Below are 26,865 nucleotides of genomic sequence, written 5' to 3' on the forward strand. Positions count from 1 at the left end.
GAACTCCTCAACAGATGAATCTCAAAATAGCTGAAAAACACGTAAGGAAATGCTCAACATCCTTAGCCAGCAGAGAAATGCAAATCAAAACAACTCTGAGAATCCATCTTACACCTGTAAGAATGGCCAAAAGCAAAAACACTGATGACAGCTTATACTGGAGAGGATGTGAGGTAAGGGGGAACACTCCTTCAATGCTGGTGGGAATGCAAACTTGTACAACCACTTTGGAAATCAGTATGGTAATTTTGCAGAAAATTAGGAAACGATCTACCTCAAGACCCAGCTATACTGTGGTTGGGTATATACCCAAAGGATAATCACTTCCTCCACGTCTCCTGGTGTCTCTGCCCTTCTTCCCAGCATCCTCTGTGCCTAGAAAAGCACAAAGATATGTGCTCAACTATGTTCATAGCAGTATTATTTGTAATAATCAGAACCTAGAAACAACCTAGATGCCCCTCAACCGAACAATGGATAAAGAAATTGTGGTATATTTACAAAATGAAGTACTACACAGTGGATATATATATATATATATATATATATATATATATATGACATCTTGAAATTTGCAGGCAAACAGATGGGAAAAAAGAAAAAAAAAAAACAAAAACAACCGTATTGAGTGAGGTTAACCCAGACCCAGAAAGACAAATATAATATGTACCCATTTATAAGTGGCTTCTGGACATAAAACAAAGAAAAATCCACCTACAGTCCACAACCCCAGAGAACTTAAAGAGAACCCTAAGAGAGACATACATGGATCTACATAGGAAGAAGAAAAAGACAAGATCTCCTGAGTAAATTGGGAGTGTGGAGGTCATGGGAGAGGGTAGAAGGGCAGGGGGAGGAAGGGGAACACAGAAAAATGTATAGCTCAAAAACAAAAAAAATAAAATATATCTTCTTAAAAAAGAGTTCCTTGTATATTTCAAATTAAAGTCTTTATCAAATATATTCTTTGTCAGTATTTCAGTCTACGGTGTTTTCTCCTTTTGTTTTCTTTCTCATTTTCTTGGTAGTGCCTTTTGCAGAGAAAAAAAAAAACTGAATGATACTCAACTTACAATGCTTTCCACAAATGTTCCTTTGGTGCTATACCTCAACCTCCATAGTCAGTCTCCTGCTGGGCAGTGATGCCAGCTTCAGCGGTGTGTTGGATATCCTGGGTCTTTTACTCTCCACAGAGCTAGGAGCTTAGCGTTTTCTATTCTATCTTTATGCATATGGTTCATTTTAGGTTTTAGGACTTGGATTTAATTAGATACACAGACAGACAGAGCAAGAGAGACATAGCCAGATATGCCCTACCATTGAAAAGGTCATCATTGCTGCATTGAACTGTTTTTACTCCTTTGGAAAATTAACTGTTGAAAGTTACCACAAAGAGGTGCCATATTTTAGTATTTTTTCTGCACTGATTGATACGATCATGTGATAGTTTTCTTCTTAACCTGCTGGTATGATGTATTACACCTTAGTTTTCTAATGATGAAAACAGCCTTGTGTATCTGGCATAAACAATGCTTTGTTATGTTCTATAATTCTTTTGTACATTATTTTATGGGATAAAATTTGTTATTTTGTTGAGGATTTTTGCATCTAAGTTCATGAGATATTTGTATTTCATTGTAAGGATTTTGGACTTAGTATTGGAGTGATTCTGACCCCCAAAAATTAAGAGATACCCCCCCAATCTTCTGGAAGGAACTATAGAGAAACCATTTAAAGATTTAAAAAAAAATTTTCTTTATATGTTTGATGAATTCTACTAAATAGAAGTACAGACTCATTTTCTTCAACAGGCACCAATATACATTTTTTTTCTTGGGTATATTTTGGCATAGTGTATCTTTTAAAGAACTGGCCCATTTTGTCTTAGCTTTAAAATTTAGCGCCACAGACATTTTTACAGTATCTATTACCTTTTCTTCCCCCATGGAAGCTGTAGTGACACCTTATCATTTATGATAAGAATTAGTAGGGTAGCAGGTCTTAGCCTGGCTAGAAGGTTATGAGTTTTACTAAGTTTACTTAAATTTTCAAAAAAAACTCATTTTTCGTTTTATTGATTTTCTCTATTGATTTCTTGTTTTACTTTCATTGATGTCCACTCTCTTTTTTCTTTGGATTATTTTAGATTAAATTTGCTCTTTTTTAAGGTTAAGAACATCATTTTATCTTAGATCTTATTTTTAATATGGCACAGAGGCTATAAAGGCTCCTCTAGGTTCTGTTTTCACCATGCTAAACAATATGACAAGTTTGTATGTTTCATTTTCATTTAGCACGTAACTTCAAGAAAATTCAATATTACATGGGTCCCCCCAAATAATTTCTGACGGAGGGTAAAGTCTCCAACATACAAAAGTAAGCTGACATTGGCCTGACCCACTTCTTGTGGATGTTACTGGAGATTGTATCTTTAAGACAGACCTTTGATTAGCTCTTGTCCCTTTACCTCAGATACTTTTCCTTGTTCTGAAGTCTACCATCAGTGTAACACAGTACATGTATTGGGTACTTCCTGTTGCTGTAATTCAGTACAACAGCCAGAAGGAACTAGAAGACTATATTCTGGCTCACAGCTTCAGAGGCAGAGCCCATCATGGGGGAAAGAGGTTTGGTAGCAGGTGACTAGGTCAGGAAGATGAGGCCACATCTTCACCCAGAAAGCAAAGAGAGCAAACAGCAAGTGATTGTTCACTATTTCTTCCCAAGATACATAACAAAAAAATACCGATAGTCCAGATTTTCAAAGGATGTAGATATACTTTCCAAACTTAGGAGATAGGAGAACAAAGAAACACAGAGGTACATCAACATCCTACAAAAGACAACTGTCACTAATTTATGTTTGGCCATGTTCTGGGTCATGGGGGGGGGGTGCAATCTGTCTACATAATCTGCTAGACTCCTGAAGCAATTCAGGACTGCTGCCAGGAAGTCCCTTTTCTTTAAGGGTGTACTCACAGCTCTATACAACCTCTTCCAAAGATGAAACTTTAGAAAGAAGGGTTCCTCAGTGATCCAATGACAAACAAACAACACCGCCTGAGAGTGTTCCACTGTACTGTGTACTTCTAAGCCAGATTTATCTGAGACAGGAGATAATTTCAAATCCCTGAAGTCATCACCCAAGTTAAAATTTTTTAGTAAAGAGAGCTATGCAAACAGAAATAGTTGCAGATAATGTATACATTACACATAACAGACTTGAGTCTTGGCAGGTGTGAATCTTCAAGTTTAGTGCATGCATTTCCAGGCTGGGGGTCTGACCAGGTCCTCACTGGCTGCCTTACTCGACACCACTGATGAAATCAGCATTCACCTATTTAACCCACTGCTGCCAGAGCTATGAACGGTTGTTTTAGTGAGGGAAGCAACACAGTGGAGTGACAAATTAATTTTACGACTCAACACACAACTGTCCTCTTAAAAACAAACATTTAAAAACCTTAAACAAGGTAAGTCTTTAAAAGTTTCAGAAAACTTTGGATTATATTCAAAAATTTATGGACAAACTGGAATTCTGACAATACAAATTATCAAAAAAAATTATGAACAAGTAACAGTTACTGAAGTCTGTTTGGATAATTAGGTACAAAGAAATACACTGCATTAAACTTGAAGGTAGCCTAGGAAGAATAATTTGCAGTGCTTTTTTTAAAGGCTGACAGTCAATACATGGCATTCAGTGTCCTCCACAGGCCCGTGTTTTCATCTGAAGCCCCTACAGCAGGTATACCTGGCTAAAGAAGTAGGCCACTCATGTCTGGGTCCAGCTTGCTTTCCCTGCTTCCCAGTCTCCACCTAGGCCTTTGGAACTTCGGTTTGGGGAGGGCAGTGGAGGAGCACAGTGTAACACACTACAGAAGCCCTTGAGTAGGAACTCAACAGACAATCATAGTGACAATTCACAAGAGCACAGGGCAGACAGGAGCGTGGCCAGCACATGCTGCTTTTATCTCAGGTAGGGGAAGAAGGAAGATTGGGATGGATACTGAGAGGCTATTCATGTCACAGTGTGACAGAGAATTTGGCTGTACTCTGTATGGTGAAATTCTGAGTGAGCTGAATTTAAAAGTAATGGACTAATAGGAAATTTCAACAGTTTAACATCTAGGCTCTGTGGTTACTGCTTGCAGTTTTTACCCAACTCTACAATAATAACTGAAAGAAAAAAAAAAGAATCCGAAGATTTGAAACATGCAGTTTGGTGAAGAAAGAAGTATTAAACTGACTTAAAGCAATTGCTGGTCCATCTGCTATGAACCTGAAGAGACTCAACATGATTACAAAGCAGCTATGATTGGACAGCAGGACAGATACTTTGAGGACAAGACCCCACCCTTCAAAACCTCAGGGTGTAAATGACTTTATAAAGGATGATAAGCCTGCGGAGAACCTTACACTAAAAGGGCAGAGAGACTGGAACTTTCCAAGGTTCAGCCATGCAGCACTCGGGAAGTTATTGCAGCTGCCAGCAACAGGACACAAGGGTACTTCTTGAGTGGCAAGAATGCTATTTTTGATTTGGGGTGGGGAAAAGATCTCAATACATCATCCAGACTACTCTTTAACTTGAGATCATCTTGCATCAGCTTTGAGTTTGAACCACCATGCCTGGTTAACTGTGTACCCTTTTCTTCTTTTTGTATGAGGTAGTTTTTGTTTGTATTATTGGGGGTGGGTATACCGGGGTTGAACCAGGACCTTGTGAACACTAGGCTACATCTTACATTTAGCTACATCCCAGCCTAAATTTGTTCACTTTAAATAGCTCAAACTACATAAATTTGTAATCCAAGCTTTGCAACTTCACTCCAACTACATTGCCCACATTTTAAGTATGAAGTCACCTTTGTTTTCTTGTCTAAACTTTATTGTTTTCATTAATCTATAAATCACCATCTCTCCTTTCTGTGTGACATTCTAAACAAACACCCACAGAAGACTGTGTTGTTTCCATTTAACTGCTACAGATTAACAAACTAAAATGTGCATGTTTCAGACAACAGTCTATGATTCTTATTTTATTAAGCAAATCTTATATAGAGTCAAACATTATTCTTTTAAAAGAAAGGCAATTTTTAAATATGGCAAATAGTCCCAATGACGTTTCATGAAAAAAGTTAGCAAATATGTGTCATTCACCATCCCTTACTCAAGGATTAAGTATCTTGATTTTACTAGTATTCCTCCTCCTAAGAGGAGTCTAGCTTCTTGGTAGAATGTTATTAAATTAAAGAAATATTCTAAGACAGCATCTCTAAAGAAGACCTATAGCTTACATCTTGAAGAGATTAATAATACACTATGTATATGTAGCATTAGTCCTACACGTAAGTTTGTGATCATTTTCCACCTCTATTGTAGAATAACTTAAATAAATGTAGGGAAACCAAATTGTTTAAAATTTTTCATATATTTTCATTTTGAAAAAAACATGTTTCACAAGAAAAGACACTAGACCACTATCTCTCAAGTTTCAGTTTCATGACCTTAATATCAACACATATGGATATGAGATTTAAAAGAAGAAAGAGAAAGAGAAAAAGAAAGAGAGAGAGAGAGAAAGAGAGAGGGAGGGGGGAGGGAGGGAGGGAGGGAGGGAGGGAGGGAGGGAGGGAGGGAGGGAGGGAGGGAGGGAGGGAGGGAGGGAAGACCATACACACACACAAGTTCTAGGTAGAACTGTAATAAATTCCTTTTATAAACAAAAATCTTAACTGAAAAGCCACAGTAGATGGAAAAAGAGAAAGGATATGAGTTTGTAAAATCCAGTGAACATTACAATAGTTTTACAGCACATTTAAGCATTCTAGGGTTTTATATCTTTACCTGCCTTCCATTTATTCGGTGTTCCTTACAAATTTGAACCCAGATTTGACCTCAAACCCATTCTTGAGTTTGAGTTCCAGGAAAAGCAAAAATTCAAATTTTTATCTTGATATTACATTTTTAATTGTAAAAAAATACTTGTTTAGAACAAAATGACCCCCCCCCAAAATGGGGAGAGGCAAAACAGAAAAATAAGCAGCAATATTTAATTATATATAATAGTTACTCATTATATGGAAGGTGTGTTTTAGGATGGAATCTAGGATGCACTTGCTCTGTGGGGTCTCCTCAATAATTAAACTGACCTAGACCAAGACTACCAAAAATAAGAGTACTATGTAAGGGACACACATTCACAATTTTGCTATTCATAAAGGCAGTAAAGCAAAAGAAAATATTATCAAATAGTACATGCACATCCTACGTAACTTCCATGGAACTACCAATAGTGTCGATGCAATGTGCCATTTCCCATAACTGTACTATATCACCTAATAACAAAGAAGAAATGAAACTGAAAATAATGGTACTGAACTGAATTGTTTGAAGCCAGTGCCCCATCTACGGGGAAAGTGCATTTAGTTCAGCAGCAATACAGCACAGTGTGAAGATATTGTGCTTAGACACAGATACTCCAGAACAGAAAGATGTACAAGGCGAGTCAAGATATAAAACCACAGTACACTGTTAAATAACCTTGAAACATACATACACTGCAGCCTTTAGAGAGAGACATTCATCTCATTGTACAAGGAAAGGGTAAAGACTTTAAAGTTACCTATTGTAGTTTATGATATAATAAATACATATCTATATAGCATTGTATATACATATATAGAATGTGTGTTTATGTGTAATTTATTTGCCAAATTTCTGTTTAATTTTTGTGGATCTGCACTTTTCAGGAATGGAAAAGAAAACCTTCCACCACAGATTTCTGCTCCCCCAAAGTAAAAATACTTATTCTAAGAAAGGTCTCAATACCCCGACCCCAAAGGTTCACTTCAGATATTTATTTTACAGTTCATTAGAGAAATAAAAGTAGTGGAAATTTTGATTTCTAAATGTATATTTTCTGTTTGCCAGCTGTTGCTCAATAAAGTATCTTTTAATATTTAAACTGACGCAAATTTTTAACAGAGAATATAAACTCTATATCTGACTGATTAAAACAGAGCAAATCAAAATAATCCAGTGATTCACTCCAACTGTAAACAATATAAAAATTTTAAATTTCAAAATAAGTTAAGGAAAAATTCTACCTTCAGGGATCTTGCCATTATAAAGATCTGACGCTGTAAGGGGAAATGGATACGAAAAGTTGCAACAAAATTTTTGGCCCACATTTTCCTAAGAGAAACACATATCTGATTATATCATTTTGTCCCTTAAATTTAATGACTTCATAATTTGTTGGAAGATTTTTAAACAAACTGGCATATCAGATTACATAACAGAAAACCATCCATCAAATTTAGCAAAGAAAACTTATATAAGCCTTTTTTTCTTTACAGAATTAAAAAAATCTAAATGGCTATGATTCCTCTATTAGCAGAAACACATAATGCAGTCTTTATAAATCTGCCATAGATCAATATCCACAGATACAGATATAGATATGAAACATTAATGGCAGTCTATGTTTGAACAGTGTGTGGGACCAGCAGTTTGTATCAGACCATGGCACGATATGGACCCTGCATCTTTAAAAACTGAATAATGAACGAAGGCCCTCCAGCAACAATTTGAGGTGGGAGGTGACTGAGTGGACAGTTCTCAATACTCATGATTGACAGCTTGCTGCAGAGAGCCAGCTCAAAAGGGAGGCTGTGAAGGTTGGGGTTGTCATTCAAATACAGTTCTTCTAGGTTTTCCAGTGTGCCTGTTTAGGGAGGGAAAACAATTAATTACATTCTTAAAACTTTCACCACTGTAGATTTCAAATTACAGCATATTCAAATCAACTGGGGAAATTTTTTAAAACCACAATTTATAGGTCCCTCTTTATAACCAGAGAATCACAATGGTTTTGAGGCTTATGAGGTTTGTGGAAACACTCCATTTTCAGACATTCTGTTGGTCAGTTGAGAGTTCACATATGTATTTTTAAGCCTCTATTTTAAAAATCAAAACATAGACGACTTGCCAATGGCACTAGGAAAGTAGTAAGCCAACAGGCAGCAAGAGAGACTAGTCTACACGTGGGATAGTTAATCTCAAGGCAATCTCCATGAAGTGAGTTACTGGCCTGGTTTACAGGTAAGAAGACATTAGGGTGGACAGTCTCTATCTAAAGCTATAAAGCCAGCCAAGTGGCACAACTAAATTTTAAATTGTCTACCATTTGCAAAAAACATTACTACTTTATCTTGCTTATAGAACTATAGAGAACAGATTATAATCCACAGAATTACTAATTTAGGGACTACTCAATGGACTCTGTTATAAAACAGGATTGTGACCTGATGCCTAAATTCAAAGTGGCCATATTAACTATATAAATATTAGATGTGACTATTTGGAAAAATTCTAAAAGTAAATCCAGGCTTTAATAGTAAGTGAATACTACAATTAACCCTAAATCCCTATGAAGAATTTTCTTCCAGAAGCTACACATAGTGGCTCACTTCTGTGGTTTCAGAACTAGTTATTATAAACAAAATCCAACAAAAACAGAAATGTCCTTACAGCACAGACAGTGCTAATTTAACACAAGCCCATCTAACCACTAAGTTTGGAAGAACAGAAAACAATCTTGTACACTGAGATTCATAAGTAAGGTCTACCTACTGGCAGCATTCCAGCCATTCTTAAACACAGGTTTAATTCTAAGAATTCAGGAGAAAAACCATTGGCACTTCATTAAAAGTCTTGAGCTTGATGTAATTGAATTCACAGAAAAGTGTATTTATCAAACCTATCTATCTGAAAACACAAAGTCAAGAAGCAGAGTCAAGTGTCCACAGGTTCATACCAATTTCCTCGGGAAGGTGAGTAAGCAGGTTCTCTCCAAGGCCCAGGTGTGTGAGGTTGGTGAGGTGACCGATACCTCTGGGAAGAGTGGTCAACTGGTTGTTTGTCAAGACTAATTTCTAGAAGATTAACAAAATAAAAAAGTTACACATACATTTCCTACAATGATATACATTTGTAATCATATATCTAATAAGTAAAATAAACAACAGGGAAATTAAGTTGGGTAAAACTTGTTTAGTAAATCACAAGATTTTCTTTCAAACAATTTCATTTGTTAGGAGAACAAAAACAGACAGTATATTTGACGTTCACGTAAGGACAATAAGATAAAAATCTTTAATTGGAAAATTGTATCAAAATCTAAAGAAAAAGTTGTAATTTGGAATGGTTTCAAGAACTTTACTCATATAATTCTATCACCACCAGGAGAGGGTTTTACCTGCAAATCCTTGAGATAAGCAATCTCATTGGGCAAGGATTCCAGTTTGTTCTCCTCTAGATCTAATTCTCGTAACTTTCTAAGGTTTCCAAGACCATGGGGAAGCTTCTTTAGAAGATTGTTCGATAATATTAGAACCTAAGCAGAAATTATTGACAGCATTTCACAACTCATGAAATAACTTACACATGATTGTTATGAAAATTAAAGATTATTAAGCAATGCTAATTCCCAAAAATGACTAATAATAAAAAATATTAAATATTTAATTGACTAATACATTTTAAAACAAATATACTACAATGAGATTTTATTCAATTACTTAAAAACATGGAAATAGTTTATTAACTAAATTTTTAAAGGAAAAACAAAATTAACTATTGTCTTAAAACTAAAATATTGACAGTGAATAATTAAAAGTATTAATAACCTAATTTTTATTCAAAATTCTTAAAATATTCACTTAAGGAAAGTAAGCCATTGACTTATAACTGTCTATAACAATGAGCAGTAACTGAAGTTACAATTTAGAAATTCTTCACTACACCCTAGAAACATTAAAGGGTAAAAGGACTGAGGAAGCTCTAGAGTCCTTTTTCTCAAAGAAGTCATAATTTGGCATGGAAATAGGGAGACAATAAAGGAGCTGGGTAAGGAAAAGAGCAGTAAACTGAAAGAGCCACGTAAAATTGTAACTAACGCTAAGTCTACTTATTTGCCCCAACTTTATAAAATCCATAAAAAACACACACACACAACAAGATCGATACAAGAACAATAGCCACCACTGGAGTTTACTAGGACCTTATATCAAATGCACTTTGTTTATGTGATTCACTTAATCTGAATTAAAACTATGGCGTGCTATTACCTCATTTCACCCCTCAGGAAACTAAAGCTTCGGTAGACGAGATCCAAACACGGAGTAACGAAAGCACAACCGTGTTTCAATCTCTGTCAGCCGCTGCACTGCACCTTATGACAGTGGTTCTCAGCCTGTGCACTGCAACCCCTCTTGGGTCGCATATCAGATATTTACATTAGGATTCATAACAATAGCAAAATCACAGTTATGAAGTAGCAACAAAATATTGTTATGGTTGGAGTCACCACAACATAAGGAACTGACTGTATTAAAAGGCTGCAGCATTAAGAAGGTTGGGAACTGCTGCTTTACAATATAATAGAACTTTTAAAAGTTTTTTTTTTTTTAAAAATTTTTTTAAAAAGAACATATTTAGCCGGGCGGTGGTGGCGCACGCCTTTAATCCCAGCACTTGGGAGGCAGAGGCAGGCGGATCTCTGTGAGTTCGAGACCAGCCTGGTCTACAAGAGCTAGTTCCAGGACAGGCTCCAAAACCACAGAGAAACCCTGTCTCGAAAAAAAAAATAAAAAATAAAAAAAATAAAAAAATATAAAAATAAAAAGAACATATTTACTATCTTCCTAAGCTGTGTGTTAAAGATGAAAACTTCACTAAGTAAAGACAGTAACAGTCATTCCTGACTGGGGAAAAGCTTTTGAAAGGAAAAAGTAAAATCAAGAGGATGAAAAGCAATATTCCAGACACTGAGATGGTACACAGACCTATAGCTATGGACAACACATCACCAACACAAGGGACACAGAGCTACAGCTAGGGACAACACATTACCAACACAAGGGGTGATAAAATTAGGCCAAAGCCATACAATAAAAGGCTGTGAGTGTCAATCTGAAGAATCAGTAATTATTTTGGCAAGTAATGCCATGTTTCCTGAAAGGAATGAAAGGAAACTGTTTTCAAGATGCTAAGTTTTAGACATCTTTCTCTTCAAAGATTCTGCATTTAATTCTCTCAGCTTCTGTCAGGCAGAGGTGGTTCAATAGCATCAACACTTCCCTCCCCTCACAGGGTTGTGCATCCAATGGAGTCCAGACATGACCATCTCTAATTACACTATATTCACTCACCTCAAGAGAAACAAGACCAGACACGTCCTCTGGGATCTTTGTGAGCTGATTTGTGGCTAAATTCAATTCTACCATACTGGTCCAAGTTCCAAAATCCAAAGGAAGTGATGTCAACTGATTGTCCTGGTAGAGAGAAGAAGCACCCAGGTAGAACCATAAAAATAAAGTCACCATTTACATTTTCCTCTGCAAGCAAAATTCTTAAACAGAAAATTTTATTCTCATATTTATCAACAGATAGAAAAAATAAAACAAGAGCCAAAACTTACCAATAAAACTCTGAACTTCCAATGTTTTAATTAAGTAGGCTTTTATTCTGAGGTTAAACTACTTCATAATAATGTACAGAAAAATCACTGAGTACAATAAGGATGTTCAGTTAAGATATGGGTAAGAAGCGGGCAGGACATCTCAGTGGAGAGAGGTACTTGCCACCAGCCTGACCAGTAGAATACACATGGTAGAAGAGACCTGCCAAAAAAACCTGTCCTTTGACCTCTCCTTATGAGCTACGTTACTCAAGCAAACAAAAACAAACACAAATGTAGTTTTTAAAATTACAAAAAAGTATAGTATATATATAGAAAAAACTTTCAAGTCTCACTTTTATTTCCAAGAAAAAGTTTTGTTAACCTTTGATCACATTTGATGGAACGTTAAGACAAAGTTCATCAGTTTCACATTCATTTTCTAAAATCTCAGGTAGATAAACTCTAACAGCAACAGAGCAATTAAAATGTAACTTCAAAGGCAAAAACTAGCAACACCTGCTTCATCATAGTCTACACCTATTAGAAACTGAGACACTACTTGTTACTTATGCTGGGAACTGAACCCAGGACCTTGTGCATGGTATGCAAGAAGTCTGCCACCAGCACTGCTACGTAAGGAGCACTCAGCAGAAAGGCGATTTATTACCTCTGCATCCTTTCTCACATCAACAGACTAAGAAATATTATTCGGATTTTAAGATTATCTTCACTTAAAATTTTTACTCATATACATTCAAATAGTTATCATGGCAAAGTATAGAAACAAAGTTACAGATTTAGATTACTAAAGGCCACAATTATGGTGCAGAGTTTAAAGAATGACAAAACCATGTAGTATACTATGACAGAATATTCTATCTAGAAACAAAGAAACCCAGGTTTCCTGGATTCCTACTCAGCTATAGTCAGGATTGGGTATGTGACCATTTCCATTATGGTCTCTGGACCTAAAATCAGTCCATTAAAAATTAAATCATAGCACTTACAATTTTCCATGATTGTTTTTCCTTACACAGTAAACTTATAAAGTCACATTATCAATGTGGAAGCTTCTCACTGAAGGGCATATGGCCAGGTAAAGAACCTGAGGGTTAATCATCCATCCCTCCGACAGCCAAAGAGAAAAACTATCTTAAAAAGTGCTGCTGGATGTACACAATACCTAGGAATTTAATATAATAACTAGTACATTTAAAACAGCTTAAACCTGTGTAAAAGGAGACTTTTACATCCTTTACCTTCTACTAGAATACTGCAATAGATATTTAATATTGTCTTAGTCTAGATCATCAAGTTTGGTGGTTCCATATTATTTCATTAGATATATTACTTTAAGAAGTTAGGGAAAAGGGAGGTAGGGAGGAGGCAGAAATTTTTTTTTTAAATAAAAATAATCTTTATGAAAAAACCCACTAGTTTTCTATTATAAAAATTTATAAAAAGAATAATTTGAATTTTTAAAAGGTTCCATTTGCAAGGTGAAAGATTGAAAGACTATTAAAACAATGTAAATTCTTTGTCAACTAACCAAATCAACTATGTAAAATCTTTGTCAACTAAATCAAGTAAACATGTGAGCTATACAATTTAGCATCCAGCCACACAATCCATTTCTTCTTTTCTCTACTTCTATGAGCCAGAGCTTTTCTATGTATTCAGACTGGCCTTGAACTTTTGATCTTCCTGCCTTGGCTTCCAGAGTCCTGGGATTACAGCCCACCATGCCTACCTCCATAGGACACTTCTGAAGTGAGAGGATACTATTAATTACTTTATAACAAAAAACATAAAATTCAAAGACCCTGGCACAGAGGTGACACTCGTGTCCCAGTTACTCGGGGGCTGAGGAAGAAGTCCTTTGAGCACACTGAGGCCAAGCCCCTGGGTTCAGTACCCAGCAGGGGTGTAGGAGAGGGTGGGAAGGATGGAATACGACGTGAGGTGCTACAGATGGCGTGCTTTTTTAATAGTGCTAACCACATGTCCCAGAGTGCTTGTGTCGATCAGCTTTCTTGACTTTGAGGAAGCAAGGCACACCATGGAGTACAGATTCTCACATTATTTTATCCATGGGACACATAACATAGATGTGTCTCCCTTTGGTGGGGAGCGGACCAAAGGAGTTCTTGCATTGCCAAGGCAGAAATTTTTTAATAAAAAAAAATTAAAAAAAGAAGTTAAACCTTTTTGGCATACATTGGCATTTATCAAATAGTTATGTAATATATATCCTTAGCATTATACTTCTGGAGACACCCAAGACTACTTCTCGAGGACAAACTGCTAAGGGTGTGCTCAGTCTGAAAACATCTGTTATGCAGTAAGAACTGTCCTAAAGCATGACTGTTAGCAGTATAGATTTCATCAACAAGGTTTCACCTACTCTCTACCCTAGTACAGAAAATATGAATGAGAACTACAGCGCTCTCTCTCTCTCTCCCCCTCTCCCTCTCCTCTCTCTCTCTCTCTCTCTCTCTCTCTCTCTCTCTCTCTCTCTCTCTCACACACACACACACACACACCCCAGACAGGGACTTACCTTCATATTCAGCTTACTTAACACTTTAGCTCTGGAGAAAATTCCAAATGGGATTTTGTTGATTCGATTGTGTTCCATGTTGAGGGAATAGATGGTGGAAAACTGAGATGGACCTCCCACTGGATATAACTGGAAGCAATTTCTAGCTAAGGTCAAGCTATTCAATTTTACAAGACTGGATAAAAGACTCTGTAAAAATCAAAGTAAGAGTAAGATTAAGAAATAAGGTAATATTTGCCTTAAACAGAGCAATAGCTTTTAGGGGATAAACTGCAGCTCGGAAAGGCTCGTTCTGTGACCATCTTCAGGGACAATCACTACAACAATCTAGAGTTTACAGCAAGCCCACAGTAAACTGATAAACACCTTGAGTAATAATGGCAGTATTCAAGATCAACTCAAAAAAACAGAAGCCCTCCTATATACAAATGATAAAACGGCTGAAAAAGAAATCAGAGACACATCACCCTTTAAAATAGCCACAAATAACACAAAATATCTTGAGGTAACACTAACCAAAGAAGTGAAAGGCCTGTACAAAAAGAACTTAAAGTCTTTCAAGAAAGAAACCGAAGAAGATACAAGAAAATGGATAGGTAGGATCAACATAACAAAAACAGCAATCTTACCAAAAGCATTCTACAGATTCAATGCAATACCCATTAAAATCCCAACAAAATTCTTCACAGACCTCAAAAGAACAATACTCAATTTCATTTGGAAGAACAAAAAACCCAGGGTAGCCAAAACAACCCTGTACAAGAAAGAAATATCCAGAGGCATCACCATCCCTGACTTCAAGCTCTACTATAAAGCTATAGTAATGAAAACAGCTTGGTATTGGCATAAAAACAGACAGGTGGAACAACAGAATCAAATTGAAGACCCTGATATTGATCCACACACCAATGAACACCTGATTTTTGGCAAAGAAGTTAAAATTACACAATGGAAAAAAGAAAGTATCTTCAACAAATGGTGTTGGCATAACTGGATGTCAACATGTAGAAAAATGCAAATAGATCCATATCTATCCCCATGCACTAAAGCAAGTTCAACTCAACATAAATCCAGCCACACTGAATCTCACGGAAGAGAAAATGGGAAGTAACCTTGAATGCATGGGCGCAGCAGCACAGACACTGAGAGCAACAATTAATAAATGGGACCTCCGTAAACTGAGAAGCTTCTGTAAGGGAAAGGACAGAGTCAATAAGACAAAAGGGCAGCCTACAGAATGGAAAAAGATCTTCACTAACTCCACATTGGACAGAAAACTGATCTCCAAAATATATGAAGAACTCAAGAAACTAGACATCAAAATACAAAAATAATTCAATCAGAAAATGGGGTACAGATCTAAACAGAGAATTCTCAACAGAAGAATTTCAGATGGCTGAAAGACACTTAAGGGAATGCTCAACATCCTTAGCCATCAGGGAAATGCAAATAAAAATGACTCTGCCTCTTACGCAGGTCAGAATGACTAAGATCAAAAACACCAAGGATAGCTTCTTCTGGAGAGGATGTGGAATAAGGGGAACATTCCTCCATTCCTGGGGGGGGGGGGGGGGAGTACAAACTTGTACAGCCTCTTTGGAAATCAGTATGGTGGTTTCTCAGAAAATTGGGAATCAATCTACCTCAAGACCCAGCAATACCACTCTTGGTCATATACCCAAAGGATGTACACTCATACCACAAGGACATGTGCTCAACTGTGTTCATAGCAGTATTATTCGTAATAGCCACTACTTGGAAACAACCTACATGCCCCTCAAACGAAGAATGGATGAAGAAAATGTGGTACATTTATACAATAGAATAATACTCTGTGGTTAAAAAAAATTGACATCTTGAAATTTGCATGCAAATAGATGGAACTAGAAAAAGCCATCCTGAATGAGGTAGGCCAGACCCAGAAAGTACAAACATGGTATATACTCACTCATAAGGGATATTAGATGTAAAGCAAAGGATAACCAGCCTATAGTCCACAACCCCAGAGAAGCTAGGTAACAAGAAGAACCCTAAGAGAGATATACATGGATCCCCCTTGGAAAGGGAAATAGACAAGAACTCCTGAGAAAATTGGGAGCGGGGGGGGGGGGGGGGCAGAGGGAGTAGAAAAGAGGGGAGAAGGGGAGGAAGTAAGGAGACTGGAAGGGTAGAAAAGAACATGAGGGGATAGCCAAGATGGGGGAAGGACAGAAAGGGGGAGCAAGGAAAGAGATATCTTGATCGAGGGAGCTATTATGAGGCTAGCAAGAAACCTGACACTAGGGAAATTCCCAGGAATCCACAAGGATGACCCCAGCTAAGACCCTAAAAAGCATTAGTGGAGAGGGTACCCAAACTGGCCTTCCCCTGTAATCAGATTGATGACTAACTTAACTGTCACCATAGAAATTTTAGCCAGCAACAGAAGGAATTCGATGCAGAGATCTACAGCTAAGCACTGTAAACTGCTGCCATGATTCATCGTCTCAACACAGCTTGAAAGCCTTTTCAGTGGCACCTAATGGATCTTTCTGTTTTCCTTACTTAGTCTATGGTCAAACAGAATCACGCATTTGCACTGAAAATACACTACTTCCAAAGCACATAGATGATTTTTTAAGTAAGACTTAATTTTTCTTATTTGGACAAAGTCAGTTAAAGGCTTCCCCAGTGTCTCTCTTGAAAACATGCACAGGAAAACATATACACACAGCCTTTCATATTCAGACCAGAGAGAGCTGTCCTTTTTAATAATGTCTTATCTCAAGTAAAAAGAGGGTTTAATACTCCCAAGCCCAATGCATGGAAAAAACTTTGTAGGATCCCTTGTCCCTGTTTAAAAACAAAAGAAAAAAGGTCAGGTCTCATCAGAGATTGCAAAAAAGGATAAATAGATAGAACAAAGAGGCTTCTATGTTTTTGTTTTTACAATACCATAATAATACAGATGCCAACAAATTGACTTATTTCAGTTATATAATATAAAAAAATCACGTATGGCAATGTCCGTATCTTAACAGCCAAACAATTATCAATCTTCCTTCACTAATAATAAATCTGTATATAAAATTACATAGTTTTCAAATGTTTATACTTTATAGGGACCCAGTCTTTATCTAAGAATATGGACACAATTAACACCCAAAAGAAAGTTCCTCAAGGATTTAGCTGAACACGGTGGCACACATGTAATCTCTGCACTCAGGAATCCTGCTGAGGCAAGAAAACAGGTACATGTGTAGGACCAGCTTGAGCTACATAGCAAATACCAGCTCAAAAGGCTACACTACAAGATCTTGTCTCTAAAAGAAAAAAAGCCACCACTACCACAGAGAAAAATAAAGAAACCTACTTAATGTGATAATTAATCTATTAAGGGTGAGTCATTAGAGAAGCGGATAACGTTAAGCAGCATAACCTCACCCATCTTGATTAATCTGAATTATCACTATCACAGGACAAAAATCCAGACAGTCTGGTTCTTGGAGCTAGATCGCCTGCCTTGAACTTCACTCTTTATCTCAGGTAAATGCTATAATTCTTCTGCTAAGGAAAGGTACTGTCATAGTAATCTCAGTGGTCTAGCCTAGCAACTGCAATCATGGGAAACATCTTTATACTCTCCAAGCTGTTTTCTGAAAACACACACAACAAAAGTAAAATAAGCCAAATTAATAGATGTGACTATGTATTTTTCCCCTAGCAAACAAATAAAATGAGTTAAATCTTTTTATGAGCTGATATATAGTGGCATTTATCCGAATAGTTCTTCATATATAAAGCAACACAGAAATAGACAAGATTCACATGCCTCTCACATACACATTCAGATACCACTTAGAAAAGAAATTGTAAAGGTCAATGGTAAGCCCGCAGTCCCTTCATTTATTTTGGTAGAGTACTGTATTATGCTTGAATAAAATAAGAAAACACATTGCCAAGAATTTGCATTGAAGAACTATTGGCATACCAGTTTCAATACAAGAAAGGGAATAATTTCACATCACAATGAAACACGTTATTCTACAAACCAATCTTTACCAATTTTTACAAAAGAGGAGATGGCTCCAGAGTACAAAGATTAGTGAGAAGTGTCTCTTCTACTGAGACCAGAAGAAAACAAAAGTAGGCAGATATTGGGGGTGGGGGGTGTGGAAGTTGACTTCTTACTAGACCAATGTTTTTTTTTTGTTTTTTTTTTCTAACAGAATCAACATAATTCAAGTTAAAATAAGGAGTTAAAATATCCTTTTTTGGCTGTTATACACTAAACAGGCTTTGACATTACTGCATCAATAGGGTAATAAGTTGGGTGACAAACGAGTAATAGTATTAATCTTGACAATAAATAAAACTTTTTCTTAGCGGTGTTACTACTGCTTCTCCATAGTAAAGAGCAAGCAACTATAGCAAGACTTTCGTTCACTCTGGTTTCACCTCCTTCTCCATATTAAAACAGTATGCTCCCACACACACGCTTTCTGGTTTTGGAATTTACTTTAATGGTGGTTATGTGACAGCATCTTCACTGTTTAAATAGTCCCAATCACCAAATTATGGATCCAACTGTAAAACTAATTAATTTACCTCCATTTTCTTGCAGACTAGTTTCAATTACATTTTGTTTCCTCTAATCTGCTTCTTACCTCTGGTAGAGTAGAAATGTTATTGTTCTCTAAGTTTAACTCCTCAAGTGCACAGCATTTTGCTAATGATCTGGGTATTGCTGACAATCTATTGTATCTCAGGCCAAGACGATTTAAACTGGACAAGTTTCCTGTAAATACAAGAAAAAGGAATTTATCATTCAGAAAATCTAATGAGCCTTTAACTATCATAAGCTACTCACTAGATAATCATTAGTTACTCTGAAGTACTACTGAAGTACTATGTCAGCAGATCTTGGTATCAGAGAAATAATGAAACAGACTGCTTTAAGTGAATTTCTAAATTAATTATAATCTTTGGATTTAACTTATAACACGTGATTCTGAGCATCTCACACAAATGCTATGATATCAATGATATCTAAGCATATCCAACCTGTACACACACTAGCCGCTACTGAGCATATAAACAGTGAAAGCATCATCCCACAGATATCTCTGAGCTTCATTGTCAGGAAAACATAGAAAGCTACATGTTAAGCTCGCTGGATGAATACAGAGTCTACTCTCATAAAAGAGTCAAACAAAACTTCCTAAACAACACATATAAATTTGTTTTGATACTTATAAGGGTAACAGTAACAACCACTAAGTTGAGTATATTCCTTTGTTATAACTGATTCACACAGCCACTGCTCTGACATTTCTGGATAGGTCAGGTTAAAATGCCAAATGCTGCCTTTATTTCTACATTAAACAGTTTCCCCAGTGTTAGAAATTACAGAAATGGATGACTGTGTCGTGTGTTAGCTTTTGCAGATACATATTTGAAGTCTTGTACTTTTAACAATCTATTGTATCTATTTCATTTTATTCTTCTCATTACATGACCCAACTTTCTAGGATACAAGATTGCTATGATAATTAACATAGCTACCATAGCATCAATCAAGCCTTGACAGTGTTTGGAGAGCAGCTGCTACACCCCCAATCCTCACCTAGTCACTATTCACCTCCTGCTTCTCAGTGAAGAAACTAGCAACAGAGGTCATCTAAATAACCATCTGAAGCTAGTTTTTATCCTTTACAATGCCATGATAACAGTTCTATTTTCATAATATATTCTCGTGAGTCTATACCTTAAATCTAATCAACTGTAACACAGACCCCCAGCAGACGTCTCTGCCTTCCCACCGGACTGCAGCCACTCCACAGCTGCATCACTCCATTTCTTCTCCACAGCCCTGTGGGGATACTGAGCCACCGAGAATTTATAGTTCTGGTTAAGATTCCAAAAGGTGTAAAACAGAATATAAAAGCAACAATAAAATTAGCAAAAATAAGTTGAGCTTGCCTTAAAGTCATTTCTAAGTTAACTAAAGATGCTTCACTGGTATCTTTCTGATGGCACTCTGGTAAGATGGACCCACTTTAAATGGGGATGGAGGGACAAAACAAAACAGGAATGACTCCTTTCCAAAGTATCAGAGAATTTACAGACCAGAAACCAAAATCATTTATAAGCTAAACCTTGAGATTAGTAAGTAAACCTTAAAGAATTATGTTTCAAAGGCAGACAATTCTTGAGTCTGATATTATTAGTTCAAATAGTTAAAAGTTATATGTACTTTGTGGGTTTTTTAAAATTTCATTGTGTACATGGGTTTGTGTGTATCCCCACACGAGTGGGTTCACAGGCATGCCCACTTGTCTGTGCAGGCCCGAGGTTGACACTCTGTGTCTTCCTCAGTTACTACCCACCTTATTTCTAACTGCACTTGGATTTGGCTGACTCGACAATACTGGCTGGCAGCAAGTCCTGGAGAAGCTCCATCGCCACCTTCCCAGATTACAAGCACACACTGCTGCAGGGCCGCCTGAGTGCTAAGACAGTACTCCAGTCCTCGTGCTTTCACAGCAAGCACTGTCACCTGTGACAAAGCCCTACTCTCAGCCCATCTGTGACCTCTTAGGGAGTAGGGTGTGATCACAGATGGCTAATCTTTATGCTCACAACTAAAATGTTCTCTTCTCACATAAAGGCTATTTGATTAGAACCTTTGGTCCTAGAACAGACCAGTTGTAGAGTGTTTATGATGCAGTTTACCAAAACTGCTTCTTCACAGGACAATTGGCCTCAGAGTTCAGTTTAAATCTGTGTATATATTTGTAAGTCTACCTAAGTTATTATATCTTAGGTTCTAATCTGTTTTCAAGTATGCAATATTCATAATAAAACATTTCAGATTAAACTGTCAAGGCCATTTTACTTAGTTGATTCTTGTTAAGTCAATCTGTTTTCTATCTACATATGTGGTACCTTAAATGTGAGGCCAAGGTTGGAAGAAATCCTGTAGACAGTACACATCTGAATCTTGAACAGAATAAAAGCATCCAAAAATTTGATTTGCAAAGACAGTTTCTTGATACCTAAAATTCAACTTTATACTCTGAGACCACACAGCTCTGACTGGCTCCTTGATGTACCGGTTACACCATACCTAATACTATGCCAATACTTCTGGAGTCAGTGGGGGCCACACCAATTACAAATGCTTATTTCTACTTCTGTATCCCTTTTCCCATTGTCATTAATTCTATTGCCAAAACACGAATGCAAAGCCAGGCAAAGAACATCCACACCTGAATATTGTTCAAAGTTTATTACAATAGAGCAAAAACCGAGGAACATTAAGGTAGCAGACTGACCTCTGAAAACTCTTATAGAAAGAAAAAAACATAGACTTCATTAATTGAAAATAATTCCTAATACCAGTTTTATCTTGTCCAAGTTGCTCAATCCAATTCTATGCCCTTAAAATACTCATCTGTTCTATCTCTTTGCTAGTTTCTCCTTCATCATCTCAAAACAAAATTATGTAGCTAGTTTTGAAGATTAACCTTTACTATTTAATCCTATACCTTAACAGTTGAGGTGAATCTACTTTTCTGTAACTGAGAAAAACTAAACAACCACTTCTTTTCCTATCAAAAGTTACCTTACGTGTCTACTTTTAAGACTCCTGGCTCTCATCTACCCAGATGTTACAACACAGAAGGCCAAATATGAGACAGTCTACTCTTTCAAGACACTTACAGATGACTGTTATGCTCAGAGTGTGATAGTAGCTGAGAAGCCTGAACAAAATATTTTGAATATTTATAGAAGACACCTCCTAGTAGGAAAGATCAAAAATGACCTTATAAACGAGAGCTATTATTGCAAAGGAACATCTCTGCCTGGTACAACAGAAGGGAATGAACAAAGAAGAAAAATATAAACATGGAGAGATGGGACCAGTGAGCAGGCTCAGCAGGTAGAGGCTAGACATCATGCCTGAGGACCTGAGCTTAATCCGTTGGACCCCACAATGGTGGAAGAAAACAGATTTCTACAAGTTGTCCTCTGACCTTTCTTCTGCATGCACCCATGCATGAGCATGCATGTGCACGCGCGCGCGCTCACACACACACACACACGAATGAATTAATGAGTGAATTAATGAATGAATGAATATAAGATTTATAAATAGTTTAAAAATGAAATGTAGAGGTAAGATGTTTGGGTATACTACAATATGGCATTCGTTTTCATTATCAACTTAAGAAATGAGCTCAAGGGTCAAGAAATGGATCACTGCTTGAAGCTTTAGACAGCCATTCTGTGGCATCCAATAAAAAAGTTAAGAATGCCTAGGCAACGCCTTAGAGCTGGCCCAGCTGGTGTGGGCACCTGTGAGCTGGTCCCTGAGGGCATAGGGAGTAAAGCTGGAGAACTAACCTGGTGGTGTGCATGAGGGAGAGCTGGTAGGCTGACCCACCCAGCCACCATCCAGGCCCAGAACCATGACCATGAGTTAGTTCACTCCGACATCTCCCCATCTATGAACTACTGAAGCATGTAAAGGGGCCAGAACTGCAGATCCAAAGCTACAGGATGTCCGTAACACAGGGCAACAACAGGATACCCAAGAGGAGTCCCAGTGAGGGCCCAGTGTGAATAGTGGAGCAGAGACCAGGGCCTCAAGCCACTCACTACAATCAATATTGCAAGCAAAGATGGACTAAAGGGTAAACTGTGTGACTCACTGGACTGCACTACAGCTTCCACGACAAAGACCTCTTTTTTTTTTCTCAAGTTTTCTTTTATTTGAGGGGGAGGTTGCAAGGTCAGAGGGCAGATACGAAGGGACAGGGAGATGAGAGGAATTCAGATGAATGATGTGAAATCCACAAAGAATCAATAAAAAGGTTTTTTTTTTAAAAAAGTAAATTATGGAAATTTTGTAAAATTTCTTTTGTGAATGTGGCCTTAATGTAGTATTAATACAAGAATTATACAAAAAATTCTACAAATATTTACTTAATTGGTGGAAAAATCATTGTAGAAAAATGAGCCACAACTGTGATGAGCAGAATTTTTTAATAAAAATCTTAACAAAAAAATAATAGCTAAGAAGCAGGAATTAGTTTTCTCATGGCTGAGACCAAAATACCTGACATGAAGCAACTTAGGGAGGGAAGGAGTTATTTAGCTCATAGTTTAAAGATATCATGGTAGGAAAGATGTGAAAAGAACTGATATATTTCATTCTATTTAACAACTATAAGGCAATTTGTATATGTGAATACAGTATCTATATAATCATGACTCAACTACTGTCATGTTTTGAATGTTTAGACAAATTCAGTAATAAAAACCTTCATACATATGTCTGTGCACATACCAGAGTATTTCAAGATGTGTCAGAGGGTAGAGTTATTATAAACTGTTATAAATGTGATGACCACACAGCTAAATTAATTTCACTTCCACAAAGTAAGAGCCCATGCTCTTTTACTCACTCTCTGCGGGACAAGCAGTAAGATTATACTTTATTCCTTGCCAATGGCCACTGTCACAAAAAGCCAGCAAAGGTGGGATTTCCCCTCAAGTAGCGACTGTGACTGTAAAAGGCAATAAATCTTTTAAAAGAACTAGAAGTATATAAGGTATCTCTCTCCTTGTGATGCCTTTCTCTATCACAGAAACATCTGCCAAGCAATCTTTGAAGTCTACCAGAAGAGTAAAGGGTTAATAATGGAAAGACCCCATAATTTTGCTAAAGCAACTGGCATGCCTCGCTAAATTACTCTCTACAGTAGAGCAAGGGACAAACACAAGGCTTTAAATGTCTCTCAATCTCATTCTGTAGTAACAAACAGTGTGGTGATGGATTTCTAACTGCTCAGCACTCAAAAGCCAGTAAACAGAAGCAAACTAAATCTCACCCTTAAAATCAGAATAGATTTCCAGAACTAAAACATTTCAAACTAAAACTGTCGCTGTGAAATTACTACGACAGAACAGTGCTTCTACCCTTCCTGCACCTAAGCTCTGTCCTCCTTTACGGTAGGGTTAGAAAGAAGATAAATTTTTAAAAATAAGACCCATGAGAAATCCATGTCTGCAAATGCCTTATCGCTTATTTAAGAGAATGTCAAAGAATCACCCACATTAAGAACTTATTACTCTCAGCAAAGTAAAAGAGATTGTAGAAATTAAGTAGGAAATATCAAAATTCATTTATGCTTGTGGGGGAGGCAGCACAGGTTTAACATTTGTTATAATTCTTCAGCACTGGTTCCAACTACAAGCTAAACTGCAACCGTGAAATCAAAAAAAAAGGTCTGCTTTAATGTTGAGACACCACGGCTAAGAAAACCAGCAAAGGCGAATGTCTGTATAAATGTAGGCTGATCACTGCCAATCACCAACAGCTTTAAGTGCTTCACTTTGACTGTAAATTGTTCTCTGCTCCACTTTGACAGCTTGCTTTCTAGTGCTGTCAAATGTTTAAAGAATGGTGAAATTACATGGCTATGAATTAAATTAGATACTTTCAAATCTGGCAAATGTAAAGCATCTTTAGGTTAACTCAGTGTTAACAGTTGATTAAGACTATTTAAAACAGTCTTAATCTTATTTTAACAAAGTAGCAAAAAAAAATCTGTAGGAAGAATACATTCTAAAGATGAAATGACATCAAAGGTGTATTTTTAAGCAAACTGGAAAAAAAGAAAAGCTAAAAAGAAATGCAAAAATCCTGAACGTCAAAAACCAAAGACTGAAAAAGCATGGGATAAAACCGGACTCTCTGAACATGGCGGACAATGAGAGCTGACGAGAGGCCAAGGACAATGGCACGGAGTTTTGATCCTACTTCATGTTCTGGCTTTGTGGGAGCCTAGACAGTTTGGATGTTCACCTTCCTAGACCTGGATGGAGGGGGGAGGACCTTGGACTTTCCACAGGGCAGGGAACCCTGACAGCTCTTGGGACTGGAGAGGGAGGAGAAGAGGAGTGGGAGGAGGGGGAAAGGGGCGGGAGGAGGGGGAGGGAAATGGGAGGCGGGGAGGAGGCGGAAAATTTTTTCAATAAAAAAATAAATAAATAAATAAATAAAAACCAAAGGAATACAGCTACTTCAAAAAAACCAACATATTATAGATAATGCTACACTGAAATCACTCATAGCCTTTGTGTGTGTGTGGGGGGGGGTGTTTGTTTGGTCGATTGGTTTTTGTTTTGTTCGAGGTAGGGTTTCTCTCTGGCTGTCCTGGAACTCGCTCTGGAAACCAGGCTGGCCTTGAACTCACAGAGAGATCCCCATGCCCTGCGCCACCAGTCCCAACATAACCTTTGTCTCTATAACCACAATCTCTGACATTTCTCCAGAGTCTGGAGCAACAAAGACCTCTGTGAACTGGCCTGTGCTTCAGCCTTGACTGCAAGGTTTTGTTGCATCCTCCTCTCTTTTATCTAAATTTCAAAAAGAAATTAAATGTTTATTCTACTTTAGACCCTTCTCCCCTGATTTTAGAATGGTTATCAGAAATCCCAGAATATTTTATGGAAAAGCAGGTTCACCCTCTGAACAAAATTAGACTGTAATAAGACTTAAGATTTTCCTTCTGTTCAGAGAGCTCTTGAAGTAGAGGCGGTTTCTATGCGATCAAATGTAGTTTAAATCAATCAGCAAGGTGAAGACTCTGACTTCAGTGCCATCAGCTGCTCTTCCCTGATTTCTTCTGCCTCTTCACCCAGCTCAGGAGCTGTAGTGGCCTTGGTGTTGCTCATGCAGGGACTAAATGGCGGTGATTATTGGCAAGAAGAAATGGTTTCACAAGAGCTGATGCTACAGAAAGCAGTGGAAACAACTTGGCTACTTAAGATTGGGGGGGGGGGGGCGCTTTTGGAAGAATTGAACAGCTGCTCCAGACCAGCAACTCCACAGGGCAGAGAGAGTGGCTCTTGTTTGCTCATTGTAGTCACACTTTCAAAAATGGGCTATGATAAGAAAAAATAATAACAGTATTTTTTTAAGAAAAAGTATCAAAAGGACTGTTTCAGATAAGTTGTTGTTCATCTCAAATGTCAGTTGAAAATTACTGATGACAGGGTGCCTGCCTAGCATGTATAGAGAGAGCCCTGGTTTCAATGCTGAGCATCTCTAAATATGTAAAAGAAAAAAACACATAAAATGTGGGCATGTAACAGATCTCAATCCAAATGCTCAAGTTTCTCACCAAATCTTAACCTTCGGCTACACAATCAAAACAACACAGCTAACAGATCACAGAGGGATGAGAAAAACAAAAATGAATTATTTAATAAACAATACATGAGAAATGATTATAATATGAAAATTCCAATAAATACTAATTATTAACTTTGCCTTCACCACCACCCCCCAAAAAAACAACTATTTTATCTCCTGGCAACTAACAAATTTATTTTCTATAAATGCAATATTATTTTAAATTCTTATTATTAATGTTTCCATTTTCACTGTTTTCTAATACATACTTGTGATCTGATCATGTAGAATATGTGAGACATAAAGTCTATAATATCATCTTAATTACAAGGGATTAATAATGGAGTCAAGGGCCAGAGAGACGGCTCAGGTGTTAAGAGCACTGACTGTCTTGTCTTCAGAGGACCCAAGTTTGATTCCCAGCACCCATACAACAGCTCACAACCTTCTCTAACTCCAGTCCTAGGAGACCTGATCCTCTCTTCTGGCCTCTGTTGGTACCAGGAAAAACTCATACCCATAAAATAAAATAATAATGAAGTCAGATGTCATCATATCTATGAAACTTGATTGGATTTAGATTGATTAGCATGTACAAGTCGCAGGGGTTCAAATCCCCAGAGTCACATAACAAAAATTAAAACAAAG

At 37.2% G+C, this 26,865-nt stretch overlaps 1 protein-coding gene across 3 annotated transcripts in view; it reads right to left on the reverse strand.

Moving 5' to 3' along the window:
• Positions 1-5,415: 5,415 nt before the first annotated feature.
• Positions 5,416-26,865, reverse strand: part of Shoc2 (SHOC2 leucine rich repeat scaffold protein) — a 79,939-nt gene continuing 58,489 nt past the window's right edge. For all 3 annotated transcript variants that reach the window (XM_057779478.1, XM_057779479.1, XM_057779477.1), the window contains 6 exons: positions 18,677-18,807; positions 14,031-14,219; positions 11,220-11,342; positions 9,266-9,403; positions 8,825-8,942; positions 5,416-7,732 (listed from right to left, as the gene is read on the reverse strand). In XM_057779478.1, the coding sequence (XP_057635461.1) occupies positions 7,524-7,732; positions 8,825-8,942; positions 9,266-9,403; positions 11,220-11,342; positions 14,031-14,219; positions 18,677-18,807 (908 nt within the window). In that variant the 3' untranslated portion in view covers positions 5,416-7,523. The remainder of the gene's footprint in view (positions 7,733-8,824; positions 8,943-9,265; positions 9,404-11,219; positions 11,343-14,030; positions 14,220-18,676; positions 18,808-26,865) is intronic.

This window comes from Chionomys nivalis, chromosome 8 (assembly GCF_950005125.1).
Source record: "Chionomys nivalis chromosome 8, mChiNiv1.1, whole genome shotgun sequence".
NCBI classification, from domain to species: domain Eukaryota; kingdom Metazoa; phylum Chordata; class Mammalia; order Rodentia; family Cricetidae; genus Chionomys; species Chionomys nivalis.